Source organism: Grampus griseus, assembly GCF_964374135.1.
Source record: "Grampus griseus genome assembly, chromosome: 1".
Taxonomy (NCBI): Eukaryota; Metazoa; Chordata; class Mammalia; order Artiodactyla; family Delphinidae; genus Grampus; species Grampus griseus.
In genome coordinates this window covers 144,561,922-144,573,818 of record NC_139017.1, presented here as the reverse complement: position 1 = coordinate 144,573,818, position 11,897 = coordinate 144,561,922, and the positions used below count along the sequence as shown (strand labels likewise).

General features: G+C 41.4%; 1 protein-coding gene across 1 annotated transcript in view; it reads left to right on the top strand.

Moving 5' to 3' along the window:
- The first annotated feature begins 2,655 nt into the window (after positions 1 to 2,655).
- The window catches only part of CMPK1 (cytidine/uridine monophosphate kinase 1), a 33,337-nt gene continuing 24,095 nt past the window's right edge, over positions 2,656 to 11,897 (top strand). Inside the window, exon 1 of the mRNA XM_082657292.1 lies at positions 2,656 to 2,960. Coding sequence (XP_082513418.1) covers positions 2,790 to 2,960 — 171 coding nt within the window. The 5' untranslated portion in view covers positions 2,656 to 2,789. The remainder of the gene's footprint in view (positions 2,961 to 11,897) is intronic.

Sequence of the window (11,897 nt, the reverse complement as noted above, 5' to 3'; positions counted from 1 at the left end):
AAGTGAATTATTTCCATGTGAGTTAGATATAGCTTCTCTCCTGAGAACTTTGAATGCCCTCTTCCCCTCTCCTGGGACACCTAGGACCTCCTTAAGACCCCACAATTAGAGGACTGATGCCTGGCACAGCAAATCCCCGCCCCAGAAATCTCTATAAATATTCTGATTGTACTGATTATTTAAAAGTTTGAATATCATCCAAAAACTAAGGAATATAAGTGAAATCCTTGGCACATAGTGGATATTCAATAGATATCAATCAAATTTATGTAATCTATGGATTCAATCTATGGATTTAGGTAGGAAATGGCCCTCTACCATTTACAGGTGACAGCCATTTACTCAATATATTCTTATTGAGACATTTTCTTATTGAGGGTCTGATTGTTTGCATCTAGGTGGAACTCATTGCTTCTCTGCCACCTCCAAGGAGTAGAAGCACTGATATAAGCCTAAGGCAAAATGAATTCTTTGGGGACAAATGAGGACCAAGGCGCTAAGAGTTAGACCTTTCACTCTAGACAAGCAGAGGGGTTAAATGTTCGAGCATCAGAGTAGCACCGTGTCGTTTACGGATCCTAGCCTCCTTGGCTTGGCTCCATGGGACTGCCTGGTGTGGTAAACAAGTGTCTTGGAAAGACACGCCCATGTGTCTCCTCTCTCTACCGACAGCACTACTCAAACCGAACACTTCTGGTCACCAAATGTGTGTGACGTTTGGGCGGGGGGTGGTGTTCCCACGCCAAGCATTTCTTGTTGTTGTAATCCACTAAGGTTTGCTGTGTAAGAACAGATAACCAGAATAGGCCCAAAGAGCCAACAAATAATAAACTGTCCTTTTGGCCTAGTCTTGTTCTTCCTGGAAATAACTTCCTGGAAAACCCTTGGTGGATGTGGATATCTAGGTTTCACTTTTTTTTATATCTTTCTTCTTTAGTATTTTCCTCAGTTGCCTAGCATGGTTGGCAGGAGATGGGCAAGGTGGAGGATACTAAGAACTTAGCCTACTGTAGTCAAGTTCTCCAGGGAGTCAAAGAGAGAAAAGTCACTACATATTGCTCTAAGTATACAATGAAGTTTTGAACCCAGACTCATATGTGGAATCATTAGTACTGGTGGATTCTATCATGGGAGCCAGAAATACTATCTTTTTGTTTCTCTCCTAACGCATGTGTAAAGGGCACAAGGCTTTCACTAAAAGCCAAAGAATAGCTTCCTAGGTCCTTTTCCACAGACCCCCATCCCCTTAACATCTTTCAAATCTGGCAATTATGCCATAAGATACAGAAAAGTCACTTAAGAGAACATGCACAATGGAAAAGAGGCATATTTGCTTCAATATGGCCTTTTTTTTGTACTCCTACTACCTCTTTATAACATGACCAGTCATTCTTACTTTCAGCTGACATGTCCTAGGTCCTCCTCCCTGGTAGGTGGAGGATTTGGAGCGTTCCTCTAAGCTTGGATTGGACTTCTAACACCAGGCATTCTGCTAGGCCAGGGGGCAGCAACTATAGCCTGTGGGCACCTGTTTTGGTATAGACTTACAAACTAACAATGTTTTTTGCATTTTTAAATGGGGGCTACCATATTAGACAGCATGGCCCCTATCTCCCATCCTAAATGAACTTTGCCTTGACCCTTATTCTCAGTATTGTTTTCATTTACTCATCTCCTATCCACTCCTTTTTCAATCGGGATTCAAATTAGATACAGTGTATGATTTGCTTTGGGCAGAACTGTAGAGTTCATAAGTTTCCCTGCTGCCAAATCCAATTTATCTGTACTCATTTGTTTTTAAGTGTTCACTACTACACCACCACAATCCCACCCCAAACACTCTCTTTGCTGGAACACCACATTCTCCTGGTTTTCCTCTTAACCTTTCTGGCTCTGCCTTCTCAGGTTCCTCCTTCTCTCTCCAACTTTTAAAGGTCTGTTCACTAAGACTCATTCCTTGGACTCCTTTTGTTCTCAAGGTTTTTCCCTAATGCAAGGGGCAGGGAAATGGAGTTATAGTTAAAAGGGCTTCCCGTTGCAATTAGAATATAATCCAAACTGCTTTCCTTAACCAAAGGGCCTGACTGATCTGCCGTCGGCCAAACTCTCCCACCTTTCATTCCCTCCTTCGTTTCACACAACTCTGATCTCACTGGCCTTTCAATTGCTCTAACAGTTGAAAGTTTTAGGCTTTTTGCACTCGCCTTTTCTCTTTTTGTGGGACACTCTATCCCAGTCTTTGCCTAGTTTTGCTCTTTGCTATCCTTATGCCTTGGCTTCTATGTCACCTCTTCAGAGGTCTGACTACCTTACCCAAATTACATTCATCTCTTGTTATTCCTCCTTTTGGTTCCTTCAAAGCCGATATTGCTATTTGCATTTATTTATTCGTGTGTTGACTTGTTCAGGTCGGCTGCCTGGCCCCTGGAATTTAAACTTGCGAGCAGCGACAATGGGCTTTGCTCTCCCGTGGGTCACATCCCTTACGCCAGCACAGGCCCGACACCAGGAGGCTCAGGATAAAAGACCCGCGGACCGAAAGAATCAATGAGCCAGCAGAGGGGCGGGGAGGACGCGAGCGCGGCCTCGCGTGGGGGACGTAGGGGCGCGGCTAACGAGAGAGCAGCGGAAGCCCGCCCCTTCCGGCCGCGGCGCGGACGCCTCGGCAGCCACGGCGGCTGGACCGCGGCTGGCGCCGGCTCGGCCCGCCCCCTTTTCCGTGCCCCGCTCCCGCTCCAACGCCTGCCCGGCCGCTGTCAGCTGCATCAGCGTCCTACCGGCCACGGTGCATGCTTCGCCGCTGCGGCTGCCGGCTGCTGTACGTCTTAGGCCTTAGCTTCCCGCTGCTGACCGGCCGGCCGCTTTTCCTCTGCCCGCACCGCCTCATGAGGCCGCAGGTCGTGTTCGTCCTCGGCGGTCCCGGCGCCGGCAAGGGGACCCAGTGCGCCCGCATCGTCGAGGTGAGGCCCGGGCAGCCGGCGGCTCCCTGTGCTTGACCGGACGCCGGGCCGGCCAGTCCCGCAGCGCGCGTCTGTCCGCGCCTCCCCCACGCGCCCCACCCCACCCACCCCCCACCGCCCCGGAGCCGCGGACTACGGTTCCCGACGACCGGCGCACCGTCGGCGTGGCGGTGGTTCGGCGGTCCGCCGGCGCGCGGCATGTCGGAACTGGTAGTCCACGTCCGCCCGCCTCGGGGGGACCCAGAAAGGAGGGGGACCGTTTGGGATTGCTTTGTTCCTGCGCCCCTCTTTCCTTACATTTTGGGGACCAAGTTTGTCTCGAGAGTGGGCTGGGAGGGGTATCCCGGGAGGGTCCGCTTCCGGGGCCCCCAGCGCGCAGAGGTCAGTGTGTCGCTGGTTGTGGGGCGGCCGGAGGCGGCAGCAGCGTCGATTTGGGTTAGAGGCTGGGTGAGCTCACCGCTGCCTGAAGGGGAGACCGGTTTTTCCACCACGCCCATTCCTGCAGGCCCTCTAAACTCTGAACCGTCTACTAATTAGTCTTTATCCTAGAAAGGAGACCCGGGCGACAGGGCGTTACCTTAGGTGTTCTGAACCCGTCCAAGTCAGTACCAGCCCTGAGGCTCAGCCCGGGTTGGTGTGGTTGGAAAAAGCCGTGGAGTATGAGATCAAACTTCAACCTCTGGCCCGGCTGCCAACTTACCCTGAGTTGATGGCCAAGTCACTTCCTCTCTCCGAGTCTCGGTTGCCCCCACTAGAACAGTAGAGGCTGTGCACACAGATTTAAACTCAGTATGAAATGCCTCCCAAGTCTAAAATGGTGTTACTTTTTTTTTCCCCCAAAGCGTGGTAAGGTTAATGCTTCAATTCCGTTAACAATTTTCGAACAGATACGTGGTTAGCTGCAGTGTGGGTGAAAGGCTTATTGGAGAATCTGGGGAATGTTTGGGAGAGAAGGAAAACAGAAGATATCTAGAAACAGAAGAGCAGACCAGTAGTGCTGTAAAACACCAAAGAATCCTTGTGAAACTCGGTGACCAGCAAAAGTTTTGACCCAGAACTTCTAAAATAGTTTCCTCCTCTTTTCCAGGATATGGCTTTTATTAGCTTTGGGATTTTACTCCTCACCCACTCCTGTCCTATATTTTATTCTCTAAAGAGCATCCAGAAAAAGTTGGATGGTAAAATCTTCATTATGTGTTTTACAGCTGTATTTATAATTGTTGATCATTTGTAAGACTATAAGTGGAGCTAATTCAACCAAAAGATACATAAATATTTTTCTCCTTATTTTTGTTCGTTCTTTTCACTTTTAAAAGACATGACAATTGGATGGTTTCAGGTTTTTGTTGTATATATGAAACCTCTTACATGTAAATAGCATAGTAGGGGAAGGAGAAAAGACTTTATTTTTGTTTTTTATTTTTATTGAAGTATAGTTGATTTCCAATGTTGTATCAGTTTCAGGTGTACAGCAAAGTGAATAAGTTATACATGTACATATATCCACTCTATTTTAGATTCTTTTCCCATATAGGCCATCACAGAGTATTGAGTAAAGTTCCTTGTACTATACAGTAGGTCCCTATTAGTTATCTGTTCTATACACAGTAGTGTGTAAATGTCAATCCCAATATCCCAATTTATCCCTCCCCCTCCCTTCCCCCCCCCCCCACCCCGTAACCATAAGCTTGTTTTCTACATCTGTGACTCTGTTTCTGTTTTACAGATAAGTCCATTTGTACCATTTTATAGATTCCACATGTAAGAGATATATGATACTTGTCTTTCTCTGTCTGACTTTCTTTACTCATGATGACAATCTCTGGGTCCATCCATGTTGCCACAAATGGCATTATTTCGTTCTTTGTTATGGCTGAGTAATATTCCGTTGTATATATAAACCACATCTTCTTTATCCATTCTTCTGTCAAGGACATTTAGGTTGCTCCCATGTCCTGGCTATTGTAAATAGCACTGCAGTGAACATTGGGGTGCATGTATCTTTTTGAATCATGGTTATCTCTAGATACATGCCCGGGAGTGGGATTGCTAGCTCACATGGTAGCTCTGTTTTTAGTTTTTTAAGGAACCTTCATACTGTTCTCCATAGTTGCTATACCAATTTACATTCCCACCAACAGTGTGGGAGGGTTCCCTTTTCTCCATACCTTCTCCAGCCTTTATCGTTTGTGGATTTTTTTTTTGTGGTACGCGGGCCTCTCACTGTTGTGGCCTCTCCCGTTGCAGAGCACAGGCTCTGGACGCGCAGGCTCAGCGGCCATGGCTCACGGGCCCAGCTGCTCCGCGGCATGTGGGATCTTCCCGGACCGGGGCACGAACCCGTGGCAGGCGGACTCTCAACCACTGCGCCACTAGGGAAGCCCTGTTTGTGGATTTTTTGATGATGGCCATTCTGATGTGTGTGAGGTGATACCTCACTGTAGTTTTATTTTGCATTTTTTCTAATAATTAGCAATGATGTAATGATGCTTTTTAGCCATCTGTATGTCTTCTTCGGAGAAATGTCTATTTAGATCATCCGCCCATTTTTTGATTGGGTTGTTTGTTTTTTTAATATTGAGCTGCAGGAGCTGTTTGTATATTTTGGAGATGAATCTGTTGTTGGTCACTAATATTTTCTCCCATTCTGAGGGGGAAAAGACTTTACTAGAGTCAAACAGATATGGGTTCAAACCCTAACTGTTCCATTTACTATCTCTTTAGTCCCAGAGAAGTTGTTGTTTTACCTTGGGTTCCTCTGTGAGAAGGAAGAAATAACACCTGTCTGGTATGGTATTTATGAATATGAAATGAGGTAAAATATCTGGCATGCATGGATGCAAATAATTTTTTCCTCTGTTTTAGAGTTCCTGTTCTTAATTTATGAGGTTGGTTGTTTTTACTTTGAAGTGCACTGTAGTTTTACTTTTTAAAAATTGGTTTATGGGGCTTCCCTGGTGGTGCAGTGGTTGGGGGTCTGCCTGCCGATGCAGGGGACACGGGTTCGTGCCCCAGTCCGGGAGGATCCCACATGCCGCAGAGCGGCTGGGCCCGTGAGCCGTGGCTGCTGGGCCTGCGCGTCCGGAGCCTGTGCTCCGCAATGGGAGAGGCTGCAACAGTGAGAGGCCCGTGTACTGCAAAAAAAAAAAAAAAATTGGTTTATGACTGATGTATTGGAATGTATTTAAATATTTTGTTTTTGAATCATAATGTGACTTTTAAGTGTTCACACCCAAACTGATAATACCCATATTACTCCAATGGGTTAAAAATAATCTCCACATTCTGTAATTAGTATTTATTCTTTACTCTGTTTGATAATGGTGGGTAATATTTTAAACCTGTTAATTAAGAATTATAAGGTTTCCATGATGAGATATGTTCTATAATGTATTATCTTATTCTTTAAGATTTCAACACTTATATGAGCTTAAATTCAACTGTTTTCTTACAATTCCAAATAGCTTATAATTCAGCAGTTGCTGTCTTCTAGTGGATTAAACAATGGAATGTCTATGGTCAGTTAAGTCAGAGGATTTTTTGTTTTGTTTCTTTTGTGAGTCTCTTGCATTTTTACTCAGTGTTTTATTATACGGGCAAATGTAAGCTGAATCCCAAACGATTGTAATTTTTGGAGCTAATTTTTTTCTGTAGGGGAAAAGTTATATAAATCAAGGTTAAATTCCCCAACTATCATGCCATTACTAATTTAGCTAACAGGGTACCTGAAATGTGGCTGAAACAGAATTGTTTCTTTGGGAAGATTACATTAATTTCCAACTCAGGCCACCAGAAGTACATCTTTGGACCCTTGCTACAGAACCTGAGAATATCTGGCCCTCTAATATCCTGGGACATTGCAGTTATGGTTGAGGGTGTCACCACAGGGAAGCTGTTGCTTGTTTTTTTTTTTTTTTCCTGCTGTGAATTCTACCTGTACTACTTGCTCTCCCAGACCTTGAGGAAGAAAAGGCAAATCTGATGCAGCATCTTCTGAAAGTGTTGTGAACTGGAAAGGAAAGGTTTGAGGGAGGCTTTGAGATTGAATTTTGCCCATTTAGTTGAACTGATCTTTTTCAGTTTTGTTTTATTTTCTAACTAATTTTTAAGTCTGTCTTCTCACACTCAAATTTGTTTTTGAAAATTAGCCATTTTCTAAAGCAGTGCAATCAGGAGTCAAGTGCTCAGAGTGGAGTTATTATTGTGGAATAACTTGTGACTAAAAAATCATGATGGAAGATACTGTGTCATTTTTGAATTTTTTTAATTAAGCTTTATTTGTATTGTTTTGGCCCAAGAAAAATTATAGTGCCATAACCTAAACTTGTCTGAAAATAACAACCACAGTTTTGCATGTGTTAGCTGGGATATTTAAACCTACTCTCTTTTAAAGATGGTGAACATTCTCCTTAAATGAACAATTATGCTAAAGTTTATATCCATGCCAAATTGCTTTCGGTAGCACCCCAGAAGCATTTTTATCATCTTGTGTTTTAACTTCCTCCAGGACCTGTATGGATAACTTAGACATTGTACCCTACCTGCTATGCTTAGAAAGTTTTGGGTGATACTGACTTTAAGTATGTAGAAAACAGAAATTTGATTTTATTTATCTTTTTGTCTCTAGTGTTGAACATTGTGCCTGACATATAGGTGCTTAATAAGTATTCTTTGAATGAATATATAGCACACCAGTTTGTCCTAAAGATGTAAAAAAATTTAAAATTCGGTCTCCAGGGGGCGCCCAAGGAGCAGTTAGTACTCCCAATTTCAGGACCAGAAGCATTTGAATGAAACCTCTGTCTTACTCTGATTTCTCATGTAACACTTCAGTTTACTCTCAGTGAATAAATGGTATAGTTGTAAAAATCTGATGAGCATTCTAAAACTTTTAAGCTCCTGGTTACAAATCCCTAAAGCAGACTACCACTCATTAAAGAAACGAGATAGGAAGATCCACTGGACATTAAGCTTGCTTCAGAACAGGCCTTTCTCCTTTTGGTGGGATGGGCTGGAGTAAGAGATAGGTTTTTTGGGCTTTTTTGTTTTTTTTAAAGGAAAGTTTAAATTATCTGTAAAAGAGAGTCCACAGAATCCTCGACTCTCCTGAAGCACCACCCTTTCATTAAGGTAATGGTAATGTGGGATTTTTGTTGTTGTTGTTGTTAAGAATTTGGAGGAGGGGAGAATATGTTCAGATTATTTACTGTTCTTACTTTTGAAAACTTCATTTTTTTCTTTCCATTTTAAGTTACAGTAGTAATACATATTTGTTGGTGACCTCTAACCCTGAGGTCACCAGTATTTACTGTCTGGTATTAACTCTTTCTCAATATTTTTACAAATAAAAGTGCATATAGTTACCTTTTTAACCTCCAAATGGGACTATTCTGTTTTTTTTTACTGAATGTATCATGGCCCTCTCAGGCCTCTACACATAGACTTAACTTATTTTTATTAGTAGCTGCAGAATAGTCCATAATATGGATGTTACCATAGCATAGTTGTACCATTCCCCCCATTGATGGACACTCAGGGTAGATTTCAGGAAATTATTCTGCTATTGCAAACAGTGCTTCAGTAAATTTCCTTGTAAATATAATATTGCATATGGATGCTTTTATTTTTGCAAGCAAAATTCCTAAAAGTGGGATTGCTAAGTCAGAAGATAAGTGCATTTTTAATTTTAATTGATAATTGTTTGATTACTTTTCAAAAACATTATACTTACATTTCTATCATCAGTTGTATGCTTTTTTTTTATTAGCACTGGATGATTATCAATCATTTTAATTTTTTCAAATCTGTTAATCTCCTCTTCAAAGTTTTTCTGAGTAAATTACTCATTTTTTCCAAGAAGTCCATTAAGGTGAACGGCATAATTAGACTTAAAAAAAAATTTCCCTTTACTTGTCATTTATTCAGAAAACATTCTTTGAGAGCTAGGCACTGTGATAGTTGCTAAGGTGAATAAGACACAGACCCTACTGTCAAAAGTTTACAGTGAGCTGTGAGATATAGAAGTTAAACAGTGACTGTGACAGGACAGAGTGATAAGTCCTATGACAGAAATATACACACAGACCATTTAGATAAGGGACATTTAAGTTACAGCTCAGTGGGTCAGGGAAGGCTTCCTCGGGGGCAGTGATATGTATGAGCTGAATTTAGAAGGACAGTAGGAAAGAAGCAGCCAGGAGATGTGGGGGAGTGGAGAACACTTAAAGCAGAGTTACCCTTGCATAGGGTAGTTGGAGGTTTCAATTCTGAGAAAAGGCTAAGGAGAGTAAATGGACGCAAGTGAGATTGACCCAGAAAACACTTCCTAAGTGCAAACTATTTGCTCTGTGTTGGGGGATACTGCCTTCTAGAGGTTCTCAATTTAGAGTAGAGATAAGACACATACTTAATAGAATTTCATGAGAAAAGATATGAAAGATTTTTGCAAATATTAAAGTTTAACATTAAATTGTTTTAAAATTGTTTATCAGGAGTTCCCTGGTGGCCTAGTGGTTAGGATTCTGGGCTTTCACTGCCATGGCCTGGGTTCAATCCCTGGTCAGGGAACTGAGATCCCTCAAGCTGTGCAACGTGGCCAAAACAAAACAAAACTGTTTATCTTTTAGATTTGCCTCCCTAACTAGATTGTAATGTCTTCAAGGATGGGGACCCTGTCTTTTGCTCCTGTTCATTCTACTGCATGGTGTTTGAGGTGCCTACTTATCCTTAAGATCTTAGCTTAATTCAGAGATTCCCAAACATTCTCAGTTCATGGTCCCCTTAGTGTGTCAGTATTTATTTTCACAAACACCTTAGTCCAAAATAAGTATCTAACAGTTGTATTTATTGAGTAACTGGATCCAAACAATACTTAATAAGTATTTTCTAACAACTTAGTAGCTGTTTGAAGAAACAGTACATATACATTAAGAGAAGAAGTAGCAACTTTATTTCATTCTTATGTAACCACAATCACTTCTAATTGGATGTAAATGCCTGTTGGCACTGCCCAGTTTCTCATACCTTGGAATCAGGTTAGACGCTTCCATACTCATTTTATTTTCCACATTAATTTTCACGTGGTACTTATTTTTATCACAGCAACTGCCCACCAAAAAGTCAGCATCACAAAGATGTGTCTTCGAAAAGAATGTGCATGATCTAAAGTTGAAATTGTGAACTACCCTGAGCTGATAGTTCACATGGTATCTAATAGCTGATAGTTCACATGATATCTAACAGTGTTGCTCTGTTTCCCTTAAAAATGTAAACCCAGGGCACTCTTGTGAATTCGCTGCAGTGCTCCAGGGTACTTTGGCATTCAGTTTGGGAACCATGAGCTAAAAATGATTTCCTCAGTGAAACTGGCCCTCACATTTTTAGACTAGGTCAGATTTCTCTATTATGTGATCTCAAAGCAGTTCAAAACATCTGTCAGTTTGTTATTCTTTTGTCCTTTCAGTTTTTAATTCTGTTGTCCTTTATAACATTTATGTTTGTAGTTCACGTTTAATTTCATGGTTATTGGATTGTCTCCCTCATTACACCATAAGCTCCATAAGGATGAGAACCTTAGATTTCTAAATTTACTCTTATATCTTCAGTGTCTAGTACAATGTCTGGCATAAATTGATGCTGAATAAACATTTGGTAAGTAGATTTTGAAGCCAGTCATACCTGGATTTCTGCCATTTAGTGAGTTATTTAAATTTTTGGCTCTTTGGTTTTCTCCCCTGAAAATTTGGGATATTAATCTACTTTACAGGGTGATTATGAGGACTAGCCAAGAGAATCCATGTAATAAAATGTCTGGCACAGTGCCTACTTTGTGTTTGCCACTTCATATATGTTAGCATCTCTCTCCTTGCCTATTCTGTGCTTATCTATAAATAGTCAATGAAAGAAATATCTTGAGCAGCGTCAGTAGCTACACTTCGGCGGTCATTCTTAGTCAATAGACTGAAGAAAAATTGATTTGCAAGGATATGAACAAATGTCAAAGTGTCATACCAGTGTATTGTCTACTAGGCAGTATGTAGAGTTCAGACTCCGGAGTTAGACTGTCTGGGTTTGAATCTTACCGTAACACCTACTATGTGTGAGATCTTAGCAAAGGTTTAGTTTCTCTATGCCTCAATTTCCTCATCTGTAAAATGGGAACAATAATATATAGTATCTAACTCAGAGGGGTGTTGTGAGGACTAAATGAGCTAATGTATGTAAAGTACTTAGAGCAGTGCCTGGCATGTGATAATTCCTATATAAATGTTAACTATTATTTTTATTATCATCATCATCATCGTACTTTTTCTGTGTTAGTTTTGCCTGCCCTTTTGACTTGCTTAAGAATTTTTTCCTTCCTGATTTATTCCTTTGTACTTTGGAAGCTGTACAATCTGTTTTTAGTGGTTACCCTAGAAATTTTAAGCACACATATTATTTAACTTAAGTCTAATATTAATATTTTTACTCTCCCCCAAACAATACAAATACCTTAGGACACAACTCTATTTTCTGTCCTATTCTTTTTTTTAGGATTTTAATTCTATATTGACTTTTTTTTTAATCCCCGCAAATGACCTGTTAATGTTTTATAACAAATGTTTGTTTAGAATAACTTACATACATACCATTTTCTTTACTAACCATTTATTTTTGCACCTCAGATCTTCCTTCTGAGATCATTTTCTTTCTTGAAGTATATCCTTCAGAAGGTTCTTTAATCAGTATGGGCTTGTGGTTAGGAAATTTTGCTGTACTCTTTACATGGTAGGTTCTTTTTTCCTAGTTCAAGCACCTAGGGTATCATCCTTGAGAGGTCCTGACTTTATGTGGAGCTCATTGATCTGACCTCCAATCCTATTTAGGTCTCAGTCTTTGTCTCCTTTCCCCTCTCTGTGGCTGATTAAATCCTGGGCTCTAGCCATCTGTGATTTG